Source organism: Danio rerio, chromosome 19 (assembly GCF_049306965.1).
Source record: "Danio rerio strain Tuebingen ecotype United States chromosome 19, GRCz12tu, whole genome shotgun sequence".
In the NCBI taxonomy this organism is placed as follows: domain Eukaryota; kingdom Metazoa; phylum Chordata; class Actinopteri; order Cypriniformes; family Danionidae; genus Danio; species Danio rerio.
The window spans coordinates 22989725-23015000 of NC_133194.1; the positions used below are offsets into that span (position 1 = coordinate 22989725).

The 25276-nt window shown below is 36.8% G+C and overlaps 1 protein-coding gene across 13 annotated transcripts in view; it reads left to right on the forward strand.

The window, feature by feature from the left end:
* Positions 1-25276, forward strand: part of kcnh8 (potassium voltage-gated channel, subfamily H (eag-related), member 8) — a 168771-nt gene that overhangs the window by 94589 nt on the left and 48906 nt on the right. For all 13 annotated transcript variants that reach the window (XR_012395036.1, XR_012395037.1, XM_073931654.1 and 10 more), the window contains exons 8-10: positions 4612-4818; positions 6530-6729; positions 19417-19666. Coding sequence is in view for 11 of the 13 variants with exons in the window: in XM_073931654.1 (XP_073787755.1) it covers positions 4612-4818; positions 6530-6729; positions 19417-19666 (657 nt within the window). In the remaining 2 variants the exon portion in view is untranslated. The remainder of the gene's footprint in view (positions 1-4611; positions 4819-6529; positions 6730-19416; positions 19667-25276) is intronic.

Here is a 25276-nt window from a genome sequence, read left to right on the forward strand (position 1 = left end):
TTGTGGAGAATGTTGAAGAGTTGTTTCATTACCTATTTTAAGTTGTGGTTTGTGTTGGAGAGATCTGTAGAAAAATGAAGCGCTTCTCATTGGATTTCACTGTGCTGCATTGTGGTGGTCATGTAAATAAATGGTAAAAACTCTGGTTTGCTCTAGCTTGAACAACTCTTTCACTTTTTTTGAACCGAGCTGCTAAATTGTCAGTGCGTTATGCATTTCAAAAATTAGCGCTGTTTTATTCAACTTTAGGTATGGAACTTATTGGCATCAGAATTTATTGTTTATTGGTTCAACAAATCGGTTATGTTGGCAAATTTTAGTTGCAAGGGCAAAAAAAAAGGGGTTGTGAAAAGCAGTTTAAACTCGCATCCAATATCTAATTTGTCACGGGGGAATGCATGAAGTGTTCCTGAATGAAAGTAAAAGTGCCAAACTGCAGTTAAAGTAAAAAAAAACTAAACAATGAAACACCTGAAATTTCATGAAACTCCGAAGGAAACATGGATAGTGCGGTGACCCAATGACAATAATTGAACTATGTAACATGTAAAACGCCATCATGATAGGAACATAAAAAAATTAATTCTGTTTCAAAAAGTAATTTCTGTTTGTTTTAAGCCACAGGCTACAACACTAAGATAGTACTGTTTGACTTTCATAGTAGGAAGAAAATACGATGGAGGTAATAGGGTCATCTGGTAATCAACATTTTTTTAAAAACCTCATAACTGTCATCTTTTGTTTCATTTTTTTTATTCATATTGGAAAGCTATACAGTATATCACATGCATACAGTAGACATCAGAATTTTTAACCCCACTTCGATTTGTCACTCTAAGGTGTATAGAAGTGTTTTGAAAAATATCTTGTCAAATATTATTTACTGTCATCATGGCAAAGATAAAATAAATCAATTATTAAAACTATTATGTTTAGAAATGTGTTAAAAAAACGTCTCTGTTAATCAGAAATTGGGGAAAAAACGGTTAATAACTCAGTCTTTAACTATAGTATAAAATTTTCAAATCTGAGCTAACAAAATGGTGGCGACACAGTGGCTCAGTGGTTATTGTCGCCTCACAGCAAGAAGGTCACTAGTTTGAGTCCCGACTGGGTCAATTGGCATTTCTGTGTGGAGTTTGCATGTTCTCCCCAGCTTGGTGTGGGTTTCCTCCCGATGCCCTAGTTTCCCCCATAGTCCAAGGACATGCAGTACAGGTTAATTGGGTAAAAAAATTGGCTGTAGTGTCTGAGTGTATGTGAATGGGTGTTTTCCAGTACTGGATTGCGGCTGGAAGGGCATCCGCTGCGTAAAATGTATGCTGGAATAGTTGGTTGTTCATTCCACTGTGGCGACCCCTGATAAATAAGGGACCAAGATGAAGGGGAAAAAATTAATGAACTAACAAAGTAGGGTTACATTTAAAGAGTTAATTATGTCTGACATATAGTGCAACAGTGCTGCAGACATCCTAAGTTTGAGTCTTGACTGAACTTTCCCAATTCCACTCCCTTTTCCAACTTCTCTTCCTGTTATCATATTGATCTGTCAAAATAAAAGCAAAAATGTAAAAAATAAAATAAAATCTCAAAAAGTGGAGGGGTTTGGGGGAACTGTTCCTGAAACAAAACAATAAGTCAAAGGGTCCAAAACAGAATTGATTACTACTGACTATATGTTATCTAATCAATTTGGAATGACATGAGCGTGAGTAAATGATTGCAGATTTTTTCACTTAGAGTACTATTTTTTGGAATTAATTAACTGCACACTTAGGCAGCATTGTGTTTATTGATTTAATGCAAGTCTGGGTCCCTCGACTGTACTCAAATGGTGATTTGCTCCCATTGATTTCAAATGAAACACTTCATTTCAGCTTGGAATGAATTTGTTAAAGTTGCATTATTCATGTAATATGAATGGATTTAATCTGATACGTTTGGAGCCAGACAGTGAGTGAGAGAGAGAAAGCAATGATGAAGACCTCAAACGATAATGGAAAGCAGAATTTATAGTTACAGAAAGAAGCGCGATAAGCTTGACACTGTTAGATGGTGTTATGGACAGTGATAGTAGAGGAGGAAAATGGGAAGAAAGCACCAGGGACAACAAGCAGCCAAGTGAGTGAAATAGTGAGCGAATTTGAAACAAACCAGTCACCCAGACGTGGTGCCGCAGGCCGCTCTCTCCATCTTGACTGCAGGAGGGGCTGTAATTAGGCCCAGTGTGCTGCTCTATGGTCCGTAATGACGGATCGCTGTGAAAGTACCAGCATTCCCAGCGCCCCGTCCCCGATCAGTATTGATGGGAAGCTGCTGCTTCCTCCCGGCATCCGACCACTGACCCCAGGCCTGCTCTGATGGGCAGTTACTATAGCAACACGGGGCTGGAATCTCCTCTCTGATACCCTGATTTAGATTGTGTGCAGTGTGGAAACTGATGGGTCGCTTCTTATCAGGGAACACAAGGATTGTTTGGTGAAAAAAAGCAAGGTGTTTGATGAACCGCCTAACAACTGCTGTTAGGAAATAACTTTTTGGGGGTCACAAGATGTTCCTTCTGCTTTTTATGAACCAATTCACATACTCTCAAGTCCTTGCTTTCAGAAAAGTGTATGTCGAAAATACTGTGGTGCTGAATGAATGGTTTGTTTGGCTGTTTACATTTTGCATTTTGTTAGAGCAGAATAGAGGGAAATGATTGTGTTTTTGAACAAAAAATGTGTTTTTGAAACCATATTGGACATTTATTTTTAATGTAGAACAAATTCTGTCTTCATTTACTTATATTCAAACTTAGTTTTCTTATGTTAAACATAAAAAGAGATGATAACTTTTTTTGTGCGCTAATGATTTTAGTCATTTTAAAATGTGAACTGATCAATTGAAAAATTGTTGTTAGATAAAAAAAAATTGTACGGGACTAAATACTACTTTTTTTTTCTCTTTTACAATTACAACAATCTTTAAAAAAAAAAAAAAACATTGTGAATATGTACTCCTGTATACATTTCTGGAGAGAATGTGTGGCTGCATTTTGTTTTTAAAACGAACGCTGCGGGTCGGTATGATGGCGCCAACAGCTTCTGTTTCTTTTCGCGCCACTAACTGACCGCTTACCTTCATGTGGACGGCTTTTCTGCTGTTACCAGTTTGCTCAGTAGCTCATCCTGTATGTCGGCGGACTTGAGACGAAAAGACGAGTTGACAGCAAGAATGGGGTTAGAGTCTGAAAAAGAATGGTTCCAGAAAGCAGGTAAAAAAAAAAAAAAAAGTAAATAACAGAGTGAGAATGTGGTAAGATCTGAAAATGTGATAAAAAACAGGCAGCTGTGAGGGCTTTTTCTTTTTCTTGATTACTTTTGAAAACAATGTCGGTTGGGTTTAGGAAAGGGGTTTATCGGGTCAATCTGTGCTTTTGAAAACACTATCGGTAGAGTTTGGGGAAGGGGGTGTGGAAGACAAAGTTATATCTGGAGAAAGAAGTGTTCAATCAAGTCCTGGACTTTCTTACTCAAAACAATCTCATGGACAACAAGCAATCCGGCAATAAGAAAGGCCACTCAACTGAGACTGCCCTGCTCTCGGTCGTGGAGGATCTCAGACTGGCTAAAGCAGACTCTAAATCATCAGTCCTCATTTTGCTTTGTTTATAAGTCATATTGGGGTAATATAAAGACAATGAGGTTAAATGTGCGGGCTGTGTGTGTGTCCGCTGTGTGTGCTTGTGTGAACTTTGTTACAACATTGCGTGTGACTCATCATTGTAAAAAAGCTTGAATTAACTCTACAGCAAATACATCAAATAATCATTAGGAAAGTTCTTACTGTAGTATTTCTTGCAAACGTTATGTGAGACCTGCTTCCTTTTTGTCTGTCACTGTGCTGTTTATCTGACGCGGCCGAGGCGGAGATTGAGACACACTCTGACAGAAGAGCTAGCATTAAAGGCACAGGCAACAAAAACAGCTTGAAACAGAAAATTCCAATGTTCTAAAAGGTATAAAAAATAATCTAATGGTTATTCTTAGCTGAAACTTTACAGACACATTCTGGAGACACAAGACTTCCCTACATTTTGAAAAAGGGGTAAAATAGGTGCTCTTTATGACATGCTACGTGGTATCTGGGATGAGAAGAGCTTCTTGAGCTAAAGATTAAAATGATAAGAAACGTCAACTCTATTATTGCCAACTCTATTATTGTCAACTCTGTTACTGTCAACTCTGTTAGTGGATTACAAGTTGAACAATAACTTAAGCAACAATTAGTAACAGAAGCATATTTAAACACTTTGCATTTATAATGGCTTCAGTATATTGTAAATGTCACATTTGTTGTAAATCATTCAAGAATTGCGGGTACATTTCAAGAATTTGTCATTTTCCTTAAACTTGAATGAGTCATGAACACTACAAAAAAAGAGAGAAAACTATTCTGGTGTTCCACGAAATAAATAAATTGATACGGGTGAAGTAAACAATGACAGAAATGTACATTTTAGCTGAAGAATTCGTTTAAGCGTAGTGTCATCGCAGTGCTAATTTTCCACCATATGGGCACCGAAACAGATACATAAACAGTGTTTAATGAATTGTCTGCCTGTCTCAGGTTGGCTGCATGAGCTGGGCAAGCGTTTGGAGTCTCCATACGAGGGGGTGGCCAACAGAACGCTGAGCAGCGGACCATCTTTACGGAGCATCTACATCGCAGCGCTGTACTTCACCCTCAGCAGCCTGACCAGCGTGGGCTTCGGAAATGTCTCTGCCAACACAGACGCAGAGAAGATCTTCTCCATCTGCACCATGCTCATCGGAGGTGTGTGTGTGCGTGTCTATGTGTTTGCTGAAAGGGTGAAGTTTAACAGATATTTTTAGGTGTATTTGGAGGTTGAGCAAATTTGGAGTATAATTGGGATCCAGAAAATGGAGGGTGTGTGTGTGTGTGTCTGTGGCTTCTTCAGGGACTAAAAATAAGGTTGAATGCCTGTTTCTTTGTGCAAGACAAAAAAAAATTGGTTGTAGCTAAAAAGTGTGCATGTGTGCTTGTGTGTGCTTGAGCTTGTGTGTGTGTGTGTGTGTGTGTGTGTGTGTGTGTGTGTGTGTGTGTGTGTGTGTGTGTGTGTGTTTGTGTGTGTGAGTGACGTGTTTGTTTGTGTGTGGAGGGGGTGTATAAAGTGTTACTAAAACCACAGCACAAATAAATTCAATATTAAGTCAAATGCATATTATACATTACCATCATAAATATTGTCAGTTGACTTTCTTCATTTTTCTATGTCCATACTTTTATTTGACTAATTAAATTAATATATAGGGCAATAATTATTAATTAATTATACAATTTATATGATAAAAAATATTTAAATCAGGCTTAGTTTTATGTTTTTTTTAAATGTTTAATTTTGTGTTTAATATAATAAAAAATATTGCCGTCTTTTCAAATAAAATGTCATTTTATTTCATTATATTTAATTTTAGAATATTTATAAAATCAAACACAACTTACGACATTAGCATCTATAGAACCACATGTGTTATGTATGTACTTCTGTCATTAAATAAGATGATATGAGGTCACAACAGCTGTTCGCATTCAAAATTCATGGCCTTTATTCTGTGAAATGTCACCCTTAGCCATGGGGCAGTTCTGCTCCCTTTCCAAACATCCAATAATACCCAATTACACACCCTAACACATATGTACACATTCAGTCACCACCTGTGAACTAACAGAGATCTTAGACCAGGCAAGACACACTGTAAACCTTTTAATATGTAGGTTTAATTGTTACAGAAAAAAAAAAAGATTTAATTTAATTTAATTAAATTTTTTAACAATTAGGTACAATTAGATTAGCATGAAAAAAATATTTTAAAAAATGGCATGATCAAACATTTTATTTTAAATCAAGCTTAATTACCTAATTGCTTTAATTTTTTTTGTTTTATTTTAAATATGCATAAAACATTACATTCGAAAGCTGAAAAATAGCTTTAAATTAAGCTTGTTTTATTATGATTATTATTGTTGTTTATTGTTATTACTTTTAATCCTAACAATGAACATGAATTAGTGCTGGACAAATATTAATTGTGATTAATCACATCCAAAATAAAAGTTTGCTTTGACAAAATATATGTGTGGAGTGTGTACTAAGTATATTTATTATGAATATTCAAATCACACATGCATGAATAAATTTGCGAACATTTATATTTATATTCAGACATAAAATATAAATATCTATGTAACAAAATGTATGTAGTTTTCTATGTAGTTTTGCTTTTATGCATGTGTCTCATAAAATTTTATACAGTAATTCGCACACACATATATCATGTCAAAACCATATTTATTTTTTGCAATTAATCTTTGCCCAGCACTAATATTAACATATATCTTTATGCAGTTTACTTGATTTTATAAATTTTTGGGGTTGTCATAAACTTTCAAGCAAACCACCACAAATATTTGGATCACTGAAATCTTAACATCTATGTCTGTGTGTGTCATTGTGTGTTATTAGCGTTGATGCACGCTCTGGTCTTCGGTAATGTGACAGCCATCATTCAGCGCATGTACTCCCGTTGGTCCTCTTACCACACGCGCACTAAAGACCTGAAGGACTTCATCCGTGTACACCACCTGCCTCAGAGCCTCAAACAGCGCATGTTGGAGTACTTTCAGACCACCTGGTCTGTCAACAACGGCATTGACTCCAATGAGGTAAAGCCACGCTTCACGGAGGATTTTACACAACACAGCTCACTCATTCCTTACAGCTGGACTCATTTACAACACACTGTACGGTCTGCCTCACTTCTGCACTCATACTGTAACCAAAGTAAATCCTGAGAAGCTCTGGTTACTCAAAACATTTGTAAAAACCAATTGCCTCAAATATTTGAGTAATGTAACTTAATAGCACAATAGCACAAGAATAGATTGTAAGTGGGACAGGTGTCTTTTATTAGCACCTCATGCACCCATTTATTTATGGTTGTGATTTGCATTATGTTGATTTGTGCTCTGTCCACTTTTGATGTTGAAAATTAGACTCTGCAGAGTAACAAAGGGACTTTTGTTGGCGTTTAAGAAGTTTAAAATAATATAATGTATAAGAATTAATATGTATGTGCAACGTCAGACGAGTAGTAGTGCGATATGACTGTATATCGGCAGTGGTGGGAGGCATGCATTGCCTTACTGGCTTAGTGTCCCACCAGTGACGATATAAAGCCATATCGCACTGTTATGAGTGTAATATTGTATTTATAATACAGTTCAGCAGCATAATCACGTGTATAAAAAAAGAAAGTCAAATACAGAGAGTCTAAAAATCCTGCTGTATGAGGAACTACTTTATTTCGCCATTCTTTCACATCTGCAGCTGACGTCAGAACAGCAGAAAACGTTACTAATTCACCAATGTCACTTTAGAGCTAGTATTTTAAACGATTCTCTAGTGTTATGTCTTAAGTGATGACAAACTGGTGATTTTGCTCACAATTTAAGATTACAAGACTGAAAAGTATGACATTTCCCAGTATTTCTCAGTTGCAATCGGGAGATCACAATAATTAACCTCAAAAAAGCCAAAGCAAAGCAAACTCTAGCAGATACACTAATAGAAACCCTATCAGACTATAGTATAAATACAGCACTACAACATACAAAAGAGAGATATCGACTTAGAAAGTGTAATATTTTGCTGCGTTTATTCTCCACTAATAAACAATGTCGCAAATTATAATAATGTAGATTAAAATGCACTCATATCTACATTCATAATCTGTAACAAATTATAATGTAGATTAAAGTGCTCGCATATCTACATCATTATTACTGTAACAAATTAGCTCAAGGTTATTATTGCCGCACCTTTTCCACCGTTATAATGTAGCGAGTTATGATTTAGATTACAGTGCTCGCACCATCTTCTGCACCATTATATATATAACAGATTAGTTTAGCGGGAGGAAGATTCATTTGAACTGGGCTTCAAATGAATCGACTCTTTAGATCCGGACAAACGAATCGTCCAGCGACCATTCGAGTGGACAGTCGAGTTTTTTATGGCTATTGCTTTTAAAATAAAAACCCATTAAGTTTGAGCAGGGTAACAAGATCGAAGTTTAAGACATTAGATTCATAAATATACACAGGCACCTTTCTTTATACAAAATTAAACTTTATTGACTAATCTAACAGAAACTAACACCTAACACAAACACACATTCATACAAGTGTAGAGAAGAGTAAAGAAGGTAAAGTAAGAGGTTGAGAAAATGTAATGATGGGAAAACCTCGGAGTTTGTTAGAGCAAACCATGCGAACCAAACATAAACAAATTCACCCTTCTACTGTCTCTTTAGGTTTGCATTTAGTTCATACCAGTTCAGACGTAGACAAAAGTGGATGCTTGTGTCTGTCTGTGTGATGTGTAGAAGCTCCCTTGGTTGAGCACATGGTTCTGCTGGTTGTTCCTTGTTCTCACAAGGGTTGGAGTGGGGTGAGTCGGTGTTTGAAGTTGAAGCGGCAAAAGGGGCCAGTTGTGCAGACCACTGGTTTGCGACGCACTAACTTAACTAGACTCTCGATGGAAAATAAAGAAAGAAAGGATCTTAGATGTGAAGGTCCGAGCTGTGCGATTAACCCTTTCCATCTGGGTCTCCGACTGCTTTCTTGGAGGTTTCACTGCTTAGGTCTCGTTCTTAGGTCGTTGCAGAGCAGAGCAGTTTCAGAGCGCATGGTTCAAGAGTTGCGGTTAAAAGAGCATTGTTCCTGAGAGAGGTAAAAAGAGACTGAGGGCATTGCTTTAAACAAGCTTTATAGGGCGGGTTCGGCTCCACCCTCCATGAAAAGTTGACCGATTAGAAACTAACTTCTCTGCATTATGGTTTATGGCTCTTTGTCCGAGGCAAAGGAATTTGCATAGGCAAATTAAGGCAGAAATGTTCAAGTCTCTTAAAATGTTAATATGTTGCACTCGTATTAAGATAAAATGTCAACGATCAATTAGTACAGCAAGTAAGCTTTAAGACAAGTTTAAACATGAACAGTTTAAGAGCTTGTTTAGCTTCGGTACAGTTAAACATTGCATACAGAAGTATTAAAAACAATAATATTAATACAGGAGCAAGGGAAACGTTGCAAAACACATGATTACACATAAAGAGAGAGTAAAGTTTACATTAAAACTTCAAATTTAAGCAAGGAGCTTAAAGAAGTCCTGAACTGTTCTTTGTTCAGTGGTACTTGGCACATTCCTTTGGGTCATAAATATCTTGGAATCAGGTTTTGAGTCTTCCTTGGGCAAAAGTTGGCTCATTTGTTGAATAAAAAGCAAAATAATTTTGTGTCTGGTCGGCCATATTTGTTACAGAAGTCACTTACTGTTTTATAATGATTTGATCAACTGCAGTTTTTCTCCTCTAGGGGCTAATTATGTGAACTTCAACCGTCTTTGTTCTGCTCAGTATGACAGGCTGATGGATGCTTACACACTGTATCTCAGAAATTATTTATAATAGACACTGTCTTTATAAATGAACTGCACAGTTGCAATCTTAACAACTACATTCTCGCCTAAAAAAATGCAGTAAATAAGCAAGTACATTATGTTGTCCAACAGCAGCAATATTTGTCAAACTGTAGTGAGTTTATTGATCTGCTGTCACTCTATGTGGGCAGAGTAATACAGAAGGGTGAGAAGGCTGTAGGAGTTCTGTTATTATAGGATATCCCACGGCTATCAGCCAATCAGATTCAAGAACCAGACAGAACTGTTATATAAAGAGAAAGAAGTCTGCCAAAGAACAGAAAAATGTATGCAGTGTATTACAAGGTTTTTGAATAGTAATATTCAGAACCAACCCAGACAATAAATCACTATAAACTATAAAAAAAAAAATTATAAAAGTCCCTTTTTTAACTTTTTAAGGTGTTGGAAGAAAGATTAAGGTCTCATAATGCAACTCAAAGCATAAATAAATGGGGAAAAATAAAGAATTAAACATAAATCACAAAATTTGACTGACCATAAACCCCCCCATGTTCCTTCATGTTGTCCCAACACAAAAGTTGATTAAGTTAGCTTAATTGTTTTTACAAATTTAAGTGGATTAAAGATAAAAAAATTAAGTTGTTCAAAAAAAAAATTATTAAGAAATGCGTTGAATAAGTATTAATGGGGAATAACCATTAAAGGTGAAATAACGTGAAATAAGGTGAATTAATAGTTTGAACAAGCATGATTAAATAGAGCACCCCTATAACGGTTCATACCATTGTGGCTGCGCTCACAGTTTGTGCGGGAAAACATTCAGTCAGCTGTCTGAAACAGATTTAGATCACTAATAGACTGTAAGTCTTTACAAAACACTTTTTTTGTAAAAAAAAAAAAAAAGTGTGTACATCTATATCACTGTAACATGGGGGGTGACAGAGACAACCGAGATCGGATCCACATCCAGGTTTATTCGGCAGTCAGGCAAGCAATAATCAACACGGGTGCAAACAGATGCATAAAGACAATCCAGAATCGTGGTCAAAGTATCAGTCAGGGGGTTGAAAGGCAAGCGGCAGACAGGGATAGGTAACAAGACTAGGGTAAAGCAGACAGAAAAACAAGACCATGGAAACATGTTGAAATGTCACTTACAGTAAACAAGACTCTGCAATGGGAATGAGTGAGTGTGCTGCTTAAATAGTGTGTGTAATCCGTCTCTGACAATTCTCCGGTGTTGCGGGTGTAATCACTCAAAATAAGGAAGCATGTGTGTGTGTGAGCGAAGTGTTTGAAAATGAAAGTTAAAAATGAAAGTATGAAAATGTAGTTCAAAAGTTATTGTGAGTGAGATTCAGCGATCTTAGGAGTTACGATCGCTGGTGATCGTGACAATCACCTGACAAAAATCTCGTCATCGATCCCAGTTGTAAGTAAAATAAATAATAACTTGACTTCTAGTTGATCAATGGGAAAAGTGGCAGAAGGTCGATTTTTTTTTTTCAATGAATCATCTGTTGAACTGCATGACACTCATTTCAAATACTGCAGAACACCTATTGGAACCCACATAGACCCAAGATTCTCAGGGAAATCAGTCAAGTTTGGTGAAAGAAAAATCATGATTTGGGGTTATGTTTAGTATGGGGGCATGTCAGAGATCTGCAGAGTGGCAGGTAACATCAACCGCCTAAGGTATCAAAACATTTGTGCCGCCCATGACATTACAAACCACAGAAGAGGGCAAATTCTTTAGCAGGCTAGTGCTTCTTGTCATGCTTCAGCATCCACATCAAAGTTCCTGAAAGCAAAGAAGGTTGAGGTGCTCTAGGATTGGCCATCCCAGTCACCAGACAAGAACAATTATGAGCATGTCTGGGGTAAAATGGACGACGCATTAAAGATAATGGCAAACAATTTTGATGAAAGTGCAAGAACACTAACTTTGCCATTCCAGATTAGGCAAGACAAGGCAAGGCAAGTTTATTTATATAGCACATTTCATACACAGTGGCAATTCAAAGTGCTTTACATAAACAGGAATAAAAAAGACAAGTTTAGGAACATAAAATGCAGACAATAAAAAGTATTAAAAACAGATAAAAACAAATTAAAATGAGTTAAAATAGGTTATAAAAGAATGAAAAAGAAAAAGAAAAACATAATAGTGCAATCTGTCGGACGCAGCACAGTGCTCATACAGTAAAGGCACAGCTAAACTGATGTGTTTTCAGTCTCGATTTGAATGTGCCTAATGTTGGAGCACATCTGATCATTTCTGGAAGCTGATTCCAGCAGCGAGGAGCATAGTGGCTGAAGGCAGATTCACCCTGCTTTGACTGAACTCTTGGAATTTCTAGTTTATATGATCCTAAAGATCTGAGTGATCTGTTAGGTTTGTGGTCAGTGAGCATATCTGTAATGTATTGAGGTCCTTCGCCATTTAATGATTTATAGACCAGTAATAATACTTTGAAATCTATTCTGAATTTAACTGTGGGCCAGTGTAGAGACCTGAGGACAGGTGTGATGTGCTCTGATTTCCTGCTTCTGGTCAGAATCCTGGCCGCAGCATTCTGGATAAGCTGCAACTGTCTGACTGTCTTTTTGGGAGGAGGCCGTTACAGTAATCCACCCTGCTACTGATAAAAGCATGAACAAGTTTCTCTAAGTCTTCACTGGAAACAAAGCATCTAATTCTTGCAGTATTTTTGAGATGATAGTATGCTGATTTACTGACTGCTTTGACATGACTGTTGAAACTCAGATCTGACTCCAGAGTCACACCAAGATTCTTGACCTTATTTTTTGTTGTTTGACCCTTAAAGCCAAGGTACGCATTCACCTTGAGAACCTCATCTCTGTTTCCAAACGCAATCACTTCAGTTTTCTCTTTGTTTAACTGAAGAAACTTTTGGCACATCCAATTGTTAATTTCATCAATGCATTGGCAGAGGGTGTCAATGGGGCTGTAGTCATTAGGCAGTAAGGCTAGGTAGATCTGAGTGTCATCAGCATAGCTGTGGTAGGAGATTTGGTTCTTTCTCATTATTTGGCTCAGAGGGAGCATGTAAAGGTTGAACAGGAGAAGTGCCAAAATCGAGCCTCCGCATGTCATAGGTGTCCACCTCGACCTGTGGTCACCTATACTGACATAGTAACCTCTCCCTTCAAGGTAAGATCTGAACCATTTGAGGACTGTCCCAGACAGCCCAACCCAGTTTTCCAGCCTATCCAGGAGTATGCTGTGATCAACAGTGTCAAATGCAGCACTGAGACCGAGCAATACCAGCACTGTTATTTTACCTGAATCTGTATTTAGGCGGATATCATTGAAAATTGTCTAAACACCCCCTGAAGTTTAAGAACTTGTTAACCTGGTTGAAAACAACTTTTTTAATGATTTTGCCAATGAAAGGGAGATTTGAGATTGGCCTGTAATTGCTCAATAGGGTGTTATCCAGGTTGTTCTTCTTCAAGAGGGGTTTAACAACTGCAGTTTTAAGTGAAGTTGGAAAAATCCCTGAGAGAAGTGAATCATTTACCACTTTTAGGAGATCCATTTCTAAACAGGTAAACACCGTTTTGAAGAATGATGTGGGGAGCGTGTCAAGACTGCAGGTTGATGCTTTCATAACTTGCACAATCTTTTCTAAGATTTTACCGTTAATTGCCATGAAATCAGACATAATGTCTGATTTCTTAAGTTGTGGTTGAGCTAGTTTGACTTCGACACAACTTGGCTGATTGGATGAGCTGATTGCCTTTCTGATATTATTGATCTTGTCAGTAAAGAAATGAGCAAACTCATTACATTTGCTTTTAGAGAGTAGCTCACTGGGAATCCGACTGGGGGGGTTTGTGACCCTCTCTACTATTGCAAAGAGTGTACAAGCATTATTTACATTGTTGTTTATAAGGTTTGAAAAGAAAGTCTGCCTAGCAGTTTTTAGTTTCACATTAAAAGTATGAAGAATGTCTTTATAGATATTATAATGGACTACTAGTTTCGTCTTTTTTCACATTCGCTCAGCTTTCCTGCATTGTCTTTTCTTCATTTGGACTGCTCTTGAGTTTCTCCAAGGGACTCTCTCTTTGCCAGTTCTCTTCCTGACTTTAACAGGAGCAATGTCATTTATGACATTCTCAATTTTAGAGTTAAACAAATCAAGGAGAGAATCGACAGAGTCTGCAGATATACTTGGTGCTAGCGATATGGCCTTTATAAACTGCTCATTGGTGTTCCCATTTATGCATCTCTTTTAGACAGAGACAGATCTGTCTTTAATAGCTGGAGTGATCAATATATCAAAGAAAACACAGAAATGATCAGATAGTGCAACAACCTTAACAACAGTCGACGAAATGTGTAAACCCTTAGATATACGTAGATCAAGGGTGTGTCCATGATTGTGTGTGGGTCCTTGAACATACTGAGCCAGATCAAAAGTGTTAAAAACAGTCATCAGTTCTTTTACAGCATTGACTTCTGGATTATCAATGTGAATATTAAAATCCCCAGCAATACTAAAATAATCAAATTCAGAGGTTACTATTGATAACAGCTCTGTAAAATCATCAATAAAACCTGGAGAATATTTTAGAGGTCTGTAGATAATGATCAGTAAGATGCGTGGAGCACCTTTTAGTGCTATACTCAGATATTCAAAGGACAAATAATCACCAAATGACACTTGTTTACACTCATATACATCTTTAAACAGGGCAGCGATGCCTCCACCTCTCCTATTAACTCTGCCAACACTCAAAAAGTCAAAGTTTAAAGGAGCTGTTTCATTCAGAACTGCTGCGCTACAACTGTCATCCAGCCAAGTTTCATTTAAAAGCATAAAATTAAGGCAATTTGTGTTGATAAAATCATTGACTAAAAGTAATTTATTATTAAGTGATCGAATGTTTAAAAGTGCTAACTTAACAGTTTTAGCCGTTTTCACTACAGAAGTCTCAGATATACATTTAATAGACACCAGATTTGAATGATTTGCTATACGGTCTGAAAGAGTCTTTGGTTTTCTGTCACGTAATAAGACACATATCTGTGTAGAGAAAGCTACAGACACACTGGGTTTCTGCTTGTTCTGTAAACATCTGATAAAGACACTGTTATCTAAGCAGGCATCCGAGACACATCAATGGCAGTTTTTAAGTTCACCAGCTAAAGATGAGGTGTTTTTTGGGACCTGGCGCTGTCGCAAAGACCTGAGGCCTCTCCTAGGTGTAGGGCGAGGTGGGCTTAGAGAGGCTTGCTGATTTTTGGTTGCTAACTGGGGGCTAGCAGCAATGGAGTGTGAGAGTTTAGTTCCAGCACACACCAGTTCCTCCATCTTTTTTGAAAAATAAGAGAGGCGAGCAAGGTGACAATGAGAATGTGTCCGGTGACAGAGGCTGTGGGTCTGGGGTTTCTGGCTGCTGAGATATATTTACCTGGCTGTTTTCCTGGGGATCATCCATGAGTGCTGAGACTGCTGAGACTTGATGCTGTTCTGATGTATCACAGTCTGCCTGTGTTGAGCTCATTATTTACTTCATTAATAAATTATGGGTCAATGCAGAGATTGCCCAAGCTTAATATACAGAATTTTTATTATTTTTCCACTGCACCATTTATATTCTATACTGTACATTATTTCTGTTAAGTCAGGTCTTACTGTCCTAACTAAATAAATAAAAATCAAGGAATGATCATATTATATTTTAGTAAAACAAACGTAATCTAGAGACCTTTGCCTTTCATATAAGCCACTTCTGATACCAAATGATCAACTAGAAGTCAAGTTATTATTTGTTGTTCCAAAAACTTGGATAGGCGACAGGACTTTTGTCAGGTAGTGTACATGTAGCCTAAAATTGAAGTAAAATGCTCCCCATGTTTATATTTTAATAGACTACTGTGCTCTACCATGGTAATATAATAAATGCAATACTTGTTGGTACATATTTATGTACAATACAGTTTGTAAAGTAATATTTTCTGTCTTTTAGTAGATATATTATATAAGAGACCTGCTTTGTTTACCAAATAAAGTGAATCTAATTAGATTTGCAATTTAAACATTAAATAAAAGTCAAAAAGGTATTACTTTTTATTTCACTAATTAAGGTTTTAGTTATGATACTCCCAAAATAATTCTGCAGAAATCCACAGATTTTTACCAAAATTCTCAGCAGAAATAGCAAAAAACGTCCTCAGATTCCATCTGGCCCTGCTAATGGCTTAGACTCTATTTCAGAAGTCGCCACAAGCGGAATGAACCACCAACTATTCCAGCATACAGTATGTTTTATGCAGTGGATGCCCTTCCAGCCGCAACCCTATTGGAAAAACTCACACACACACACACACTACGGTCAATTTAGTTTATTCAATTCCCCTAAAGTGCATGTCTTTGGACTTTGGGGGAAACCGGAGCACCCTGAGGAAACCCACACCAACATCGGGAGGATATGCAAACTCCACATAGTTTCAGCCGGTCAACTGGTCCAGCCAGGATTTGAACCAGCAACCTTTTTGCTGTGATCCAACAGTAGCACTGAGCCATCGTGCTGCCCCTAATATAAATACAATGGATTAAATATAGTATATGAATTTGGTTTACAAAAGTATGTATATTACACAAAATAACATTACTGAAAAAAAGTTTATCTGCATATTTATACCACAGCACCGTTAGTGCTCTGCTAATGATAAAGCAACACAGCAAAGCCAAGAGCAAAGGAGCAACTAAAGCAAGTATGATTCAGATGGACAGTTGAACACTTAAGCGCTCTGTCCTTCAGCCTCCGACTTTATTCTACAGTCAAGAGAGAGAGAGCTGGAAAAATGAGATGGAATCTAAACACCTTGCTAAATCACAGGTTTATGAATAATAGATGGCGAGGCTGATGGCCGGAGAGCAGGAAAGAGAGAAAGGAGAGAGACAGAGAGAGTGACAGATGCCATTCAGTCAGGCTGAAGGATGGATGCAGATGTGGATGGATGAGCAGAGCAGATGAAGGGTGGCGGAGGGCAGGAATCAGGCATGGCCAGAAATACTTGCAGCTTTTGTTTTCAGGGGGAAATCTCAGAAAAGCAGCATGCTTGATGGTTTTAATGGTGGTTTAATGCCAGGATGTAATGTGCAGTTATGTAAGTTCACTCGAAAACGCAAAGGGCTTTTCTTTCTAATAATGGACATAAATGTTGACTGATTCTTTCCTTTTTTCCTTGACTTTCTCCCTTTTTGTTTTGTTTTATGTTTGTTCTTTGACTGTTTTTTTTTTTTCCATAGCCTGGCTGTTCATCGATGATGCGCTGTTCAGTAAGAAGTGCTCTCACTCGGTACAGTGGAGATTTCTTTAGTTTTATCATTTTAGTTGTTTGGGATGCGGTAACACGCAGTCAAATATTTCACCTGAACAGGTCAGCCACTTTTGATGCTTATAAACAACCATAAAGTCCTTGTGCTGCAGGTATTAGGAAGTTTGCTGAAGGTGCAGCTGTGGTGCAGTGAGGGGTTTGCGTCTTTAATAATCTATGACAGTTTGCATTCATTGAACAGTAAAAATTTTTAAAAAACATATAGGAAACAATCCCTTAAAAGTCACGTTTTGTCTTCAGTTTCGGGCTCAGACACACTTTACACTCACACTACAAGCGTACCGCACCTGAGCCTAGGTAAACTGCACTCTGGCATACCTCTTCCAACCGGGCCAGGGCCGGCCAGCTGTGCCTGAGCCGATTCAGATCCCTCACATTTCTCAAACGATCTGGGAAACGGGCCTGGGTACGGTTCGGATAGCATAGTGTGAGTACGCCCTTAAAGGTGCAATATGTAAGTTTGACACCGAGTGGTTAAACTAGGTATTGCACAGCTGGTTTAAAACACATGCAAGTGCAAGTTGCCAGATTGACAACACTGACAGGAGTGAGTCTGACTATTGAGCTTAAAGGCTGATTTAAGGCTGACTGAAGTTGTACTCTTAAAAAAAAAAAAAAAAAAAAGCAGTGGTACACGATAGAGGGAATATTTCCCATATTAAAAGGAGTTTTTGTTCTAACCAACACATGAAATTAATATTTTAGTAACAGCTTCTATTGCAGCTGAACAACAGGATAAATTTGACCAGGTTTCCCTCAGGTACACCTCATGCGCTTTTTTCAGTGTTTAGCATAAAAATGTGTATTTGAATGCTATTTTACATGACATTTATTATTATACTTCTAAAATCAGCAGCAGATTAACTTCAGATCTTGAAAATAATATAAACTGTTTTGAAATTGAACTTTAGAACTATGACTATGACAATTATCAGTGATTCAGCATGTACATTTAATAATGTTAAGGAGGTTTAATATGTGAATAAAATGTCAATATATTCAGAGGAGCTGAAATAAAATTGGCTAAACTGGCATTGGGTGATTTAAATGAATAAAACAAAGACACTCTAGCACATAACAAACGTTTTCAAAAGCAGAATATCTGACTTTAGCATTGTTTTCAGATAAACAAGAATGTTCACTCAGCATGTTTCTTAAATATCTGCACACATATTGTGCCATTTTTATGCTTCAGAAAAGTCAAAAACTTTCGTACATCACCTTTCTTGTTTCTTTCACTTTTCTGCTTATTTGGGGTTTTATTTTTAATTTCCTCATTTCTTTATACTTTACTTTTTTATTTTGGGTTTTTCTTTAAACTTTCTTTCTCTCCCTTTTGTTTTCCGTCCTTCACTCAAAAAAAAAAAAAAAAAAACTTTTGCTGCTTGTTTAAACTACTTATACAAAATGAGTTGAAACGACACAATCTTTAGGGTTTTGTGGGGACAACATAAAGGTATTGTGCTGAACCCAACATTTTTTACCATGTTTTTAATTAAATTGTTTTCTTTCTTTTTCTATTTTATGTTTCCTTTTTTTCTACTTTTACTTTTTTTGTGTTTTTTTCTGCATTTTCTTTTTTTTAATGACTTAACATTTTTCATTTACTTTTCATTGACTGAATAATTATACTTATGTACATATTTACTTTTTTCTTTTCCCCTTCCTCTTTTTTCTTAACCTTCATTTCTACCCTTTCTTTGTTTTTATTAATCTGTTTTGTATCCCTTATTTCTTTTTCTTGTTTCTTGCCATTTTTATTTTCCCTTATCTATTTATTTCATTATTCCTTTTGTTAAAATTTCCTCTTATTTTTAATTCTTCTTTAAAATGTCATTTTTTCTCTTTTATTTGATTATTATTACTATTTACTCCGGGTGCTCCTCAGTTCAGAGACATCTGCTATAGGTGAATTGAATAAAATAAATTAGTCATAGTTTATGTTTGTGCATGTGAGAGTGTATGGGTTTTGTCCCAGTGCTTGCAACCGTAAAGGGATCTGCGTAAAACATATGCTAAAATAGTTGGTGGTTCATTCTGCTGGGGTAACCCCTGATAAACATGGGATTAAGCTGAAGAAAAATGATTAAATGAATATTCATTCTCAAATAACTCAAAAGGTTAAATATTGTCTGTATTTTCCTTCACTTTTTTTTCTTATTTTCCATTCTATTTTTAAATTTTTTTTTTCAATTATTCCTTTTGTTTACATTTCCTTTTGTTATTTTCTTGGTTCTTATTTAAAATTTTCTTTTTTGTTTATTTTAGTGTATATTTTTTTCTATTTTCTTTTTTACTAATTCCCATTACATTCCTAAATGTCCCTGTTTCAAATGTTTAAATATTCTCAAAATGTTCTCTTTTTTAGATATTTATTTCTATATATACTTCTTTATTTCTATATATTTTCATGGTTTTGTCATTCATTCCAATATTTCTCCTGTATTTATTTCTAATTAATGTTTACAAAAATCTGTTATGTTATTTTCCGCTATCTCTCTTTTTTTTTTTGGTCCACTCTCTCCAGCTTCTAAGAGATTTTCCGGATGAGTTGCGTTCGGACATTGCAATGCACCTGAATAAAGAGATCCTAGAGCTGTCGGTCTTCTCGTCTCTGAGTCGTGGGTGTCTCCGCTCTCTCTCTCTGCACATAAAGACTTCCTTCTGCGCACCGGGCGAGTACCTTCTGCGTCAGGGAGATGCTCTACAGGCCCTTTTCTTCGTCTGCTCTGGCTCTATGGAGGTGCTCAAGGACAACATGGTGCTTGCCATTCTCGGTCAGTAATCACACATTCAGCAAAATGTATTGAAGTCAACTTTTGAAGTGATACAAAACCTTTAACTTCTCATTAGCTAAAGACTGCAGTGCCCATGTGTTTATGAAGTAGCCAACAAAACTGCGCTCTGTGATTGATCAGTCATTATGTTTACATTGACAACAGGAGTCTAATTATTTACATAATTCGGAATAATATAATAAATGATTAAGGTACACTGAAAAACACAAACATGCTGGGTTTCACATAATTGTTTTGTGTTGGGACAACATGAAGGAACTAAGTTAGTTTATTGGTTATTACAAATTTAGGAGCATTAAACATAAATCAGTCAAGTTGTCCTCTAAAAAAAAAACTCAATAATTGTGTTTCAGTTCATTTTAAATAAGTAGTTTGACAGTAAACATCACTTTTTTCAGTGTGTTTCCTGAGCTGCTTTTAGAATATTCCTTTCATGTTCTGTTTTACATTATAGTACTTTCAACACCTTGGCCAAAGTCCCTTTAAGGAAAGTCATGTCACTTGGTGGCAATCTTTGAAATGCCTCTCATGCAGTATGGGCGGGCATTCTGTCTGAATGGGAAAACATCAAATTCTTTAAAACTGTTTGCCAAGCTTACAGTTACATATTTAGAATTACCAATAAAATTAAACAACCACTGTCATACGTTTCATTTCTAAATGTTCAAATCAAACAAAATCTGCATTTTGTTCAGGTTGCCCGAGCTAATGAGCATGTGTACTCGAAAACAACAAGATCACGACACCAACCTGATTTATAGACGTGTTACACATTATCATTCTCTGAATAATACTTTATAAGATTGTGCTGGTCTTCCTAAGTAATTCACAATGCGGTCTTGTTGGCAAGTCTCCAGAAATGGCAGCAACTCTTTGTTTACAAGTTTGTGCAGCCTGATCTCACGAGAAAACGTAAGTATTTTACGTTTTGCCAGTTTAGTGACTAATTCATACAAATTCGTACGATTTCAGTCATACGAAATGATACGATTTTAAAAAGGAGGCGTGGCACCTAACCCCACCCCTAACCACCAACCGTCATTGGGGGAAAAGCAAATCGTACTAAATTGTACGAATTAGATCGTACAAATTCATACGAATTAGCCACTAAATGAAAAAGTTACGAATCGCCGTGAGATTGTGTTGGTTTGTGGCATGTGAGTAGCTGCTGCTGTCATTTGATGTGCATTTGACAGGACGCTTTTTTTTTTTTTTTTTACAACAAAAACGTTTGTAAAAGCAGACGTCTGGTCTGAGCTTCTCCCTGGGAGAAACGTCAGTCCATAGCGATCAATGATTGGCTACTGTGCTAGTAGGTCGGGCTTCATTCGGCATACACTTTTCCCCATTCAAAACTATTTGAGTGACACATCTTGTGATTGTGAAATGCTCATCGCAATGACAACTGTCACTAATCCCTTCGTCTCTTTTTCAAAACTCTCATAAAAACACTTTTTTTTAGTAAAACAACACAATTATTGACTTTTTGGGTGGACAACTTAATTGTTTTATGTTGTTTTATGTTCAATCCACTTAAGTCTGTACTTCATAAAGTAAACTAATACATTAATATTTCTATGTTCTCCCAATTCAAATCGCTTGTGTGGAACCCAGCATTTTGTTTTTTTGTTTTTTTTACAGTATAATGCTTATCAGCACTTAGTCTGTGAAATTCAACTTCTCCTAAAGTACCAACTGAGTTGTTTGTTGTCATGTTTTTTTTTCTGTTGTTCTCAGGCAAACACATCTATCCATTTCCTTTTATCAGAATAATTATGAAATGATATTCACAGGTAGATTTTTTCCAATTTCACAAAGAATGCAATAACATTAAACTACATTCTGTCAGTTTACTAAAATGCATGTGTGTCTGTCATATGTGACAGGGAAATGTCATTACAGAGGATTTGCATTCATTTAAGACAAAGCAAATGTTTTACAGTAGGATTTGCGTTAGGATATGAGGATATATACCACAAATTGAGATCATTTCTTGGATTTAAGAATAAGAATGAGCTTCAATACTATGGAGTAAAGTAAACGTTCACTAATTCATTAATTTTCCTTCGGCAGTTAGTCCCTTTATCCATCAGGGTTTGCCACAGCGGAATTAACCACCAACTTTTCCAACATATGTTTTATACCTCGGATGCCCTTACAGCTGAAACCCAGCACTGGGAAACATCCATACACATCAGTGACCTTCTTACTGGGAGGCGACAGTGATAACCACTGAGCCACCGTGTCGCTTGGGCCTCATGTATCAACGCTGCTTACGCACAAAAACTTTGCGTACACCAGATTTCACGCTCACATGGAGTTACTAACGATGAAATTTATGTGAGAATGTGCATTGGTCTGCGCCAACTTCATGTCTGGCATACGTGTATTTCTTGTGTGGGTTTGTTTTATTTCAATTGGCGACTCCCAGAGGCAATTATGTTAAATTGCACACTACAAAGTATCGCACCAACACAGGTGAAAAACATTGCTATTAATTTATAATTGATGAAATGAGTTTATTGACACTATATATATATATATATATATATATATATATATATATATATATATATAACGATCAGTTTCACGTTAATTCGGATGTACAAAGAGAATATGCGTGGGATTTTGCGTACGCAGTGTTTTATACATCTGAATTTTTTACTGCGTACTCACATTTACAGCTTTGTCTGTACGCAATGTTTTAGTAATAATTCAACGCAAGTCTTCATACATAAGGCCCCTGGTCTTTGGTTTTTGATGATTTATTTCACTTGACAACTGACAAATTAAATACTTGTAGGTAGAAATGTCAAGTTTTACGTATTGTTAAGTCACTACTAGAGAATAAACAGATTTATTAATATAGTCTCGTAAGCACAATTTACTTGCATTGCTGGGTTATTGGTTTTGCGTGTAAACCACGACAACAGGTTATTTCAGAAACCTCATGTTTTTTTTTTTTTTTTTTTTTGTGAGTTATCAGCATATTGGAGTGCTTGTAATCGTGTTCACTCTCTCTGTGAGAATTCACACACGCAGCAGGCTCATAGGACAGCGGACCAAATGTGTGAAAAAATATAATCCCCATCATCCTGTTAGGTCCTGCCTGTGTGTGTGCAGGGTTGTGTTGTGCGTGTGTTTGTGTTAATATCACCTTATGAGTTCTGACAGGAAAAAACACACACTATCGTTCGCATCTTTCCTCACGCTCTCTCCACCCTGCTGACAAAAGAAGGTCTCTCTGACATTGAGTGCTCAAGAAGGATCACTTATGCTAGCTTTTGTGTGTTTATGTGAGTGTGTGTTCTTTTACAGGTTGGTTTAGTGCTGCTAATAGAGTCCTAATGTGCTAAAATGTTTTACAAATTAGCATTTCCAAGCCACAGGTTCCTTTGGGAGTTCTAATGTGGTTTAAAAATAGAAGTGCTAGATTTAAAAGCTCTGTGGTTAACATTCTTTTTGCTACAACATAGTGTTTTTCAACTGGTGGATTGTGAACCAAAGGTAGATTTCAAGATTGAAAGATTGTTGAGTGTGTCGTGGAGTGTTTTTGTGTGTTAAAAGACGTGTGACTTTTCTGTCAGACCCTGGTCAATTGAAGGGGTGGTTAACTTTCTATTTTTTTAAAGCTTGGCTGTGTCTTTTGTGTGCACTGTAATGTGCTTGAGCCTGGTTTTTAAAAGTTCTCATAGCTTTTCTCATATCCTAACATTATTCTACACTGCTGTTTCAGTACTCCTAAAAACTGTTTGACAGTTTTTTTTTTGTTGTTGTTTTTTTTTTTTGTAACATACAATAAACTAAGTAACTGTGACTAGTTGGGAGATTTTGTGTGCTGGCATCACATTCATTATTTTAAGCATAAGCAGTTTTTTATGTTCTGTTAACAATTCATGATGGCATTGTGCACCATGTTTCATAAACCAAAAATGTCACTTTATTTTCATGTGTGTTTATTTATAAATGATTTTTAGCTCATACTTCAAATTCAGTGTATTAACATCAACTAGTTTGACTGCTGTTTAAAATATTTTTGTTTCGTAATTTATTATACACAGAATCCCTGCCCAGGGGCGGACTGGCCATCTGGTGGACCGGGCACTTTCCCGGTGGGCCGACGTACTTTTTGGGCCGGGCTGATCATCGTCTTATGATCTAATCGGCCCATAAAAGGCTTAGCAGCCTATCGCTTTTTTCTGCCTTATTAATTGACGCTGCTGTGATCTGTGACTCTCTGAAAGTAGATGCTTTTTTTCCCGGACAGACAGACCGGGCCGGCCCATGTAACACTCTGCAGCCCATTGGTTCTTTTCTGTATTGACATTGGGCTGGCCCAATCACAAACTCCTATTTTGGGCTCTGTATGAGCGTGCGTCGTCTGTGTGTATTTGTCAAAATAGTCGAGAATCAGAGAGAAGAAACGCAAGGGAGGCGCAGAGAAATCGCGGGAAATACACCGGCGTTTCATTTTGCAGTTCTGAGAAGTTCTCCGTTCATTCTAGTACACAGCTAAAAATGTAAATCACGTGACCACACACTCTCTGCCAAGAGCTGGCGGGTGAGCATAAACTCCAGGTGAGAGTATAGTGCATGTCAGACAGTTCATCTGCTGGATGATCTCATCTCACTATAGTTGTTAAACGTGATATTGAATTCATCTTGTTGTTTTGGCTGAGTGCAAAGATAAACTAATATATTCATTTATGTAACCACACTGATTCTGCACATTGACTGATTGCTTACATTTATCGTATAAATTTATTGTACGTTATACTGTTATAATGGCCATTATTGATTATTAAAACTGATATTCTGCAAAAGAGACGGGGTAAAGTTTGTTCTTTTCAAAGAAAATGAAAGGAGGCATTTATATTTAAGCCCTGTTTTGTTATAAATATGCAGAGTGAAGATGACGCTCATGTAAATATACAGCTACACGAGGCTGTTGGGTGTCTGTTAATCATAATATCAAAATGAAACAAATTTGACTTATATTATGTTTTGATTGTTTAGATAGTGAAACAAGCAGGATGAGGTGAATGAGGTTATAAAGTACACTGCTCCCTTTGAAGATTTACCCATGCATCAGCAGGCAGTTTTTGTTATGTTTATTATTGAATATAGGCTGAGTGAATAGTGTATTGAATAAGCTAAATTGGCTGTAGTGTATGAGTGTGTGTGATTGAGTGTGTATGGGTGATTTCCAATATTGGGTTGTGGCTGGAAAGGCATCTGCTGCATAAAACATGCTGGAATAGTTGGCAGTGAATAGTGTATTTTTTTAGAACTCAACAAATATCTTTATGGACAGTATACAGAAATTAAATTGAGATTAAAGTTTGTATTTATTTATTTCATATATGGCTTTTGTGTTTTATAAAATATGAGTTGATAAAAATATTGGACGTGCATAGATAGATAGCATTTTGATTGAATGTAGTGGGCCGCTCTGGCCCAAAATGCCAGTGCCAATTTTTTGCCCCAGTCCAGCCCTGCCCTAGCCAGTTAAAGTCCAGGGGTCTCATGTACGAAGACTTGCTTTAAAATCATTCTAAAAATTTAAAATGCACAAAGCTGTAAATGTGC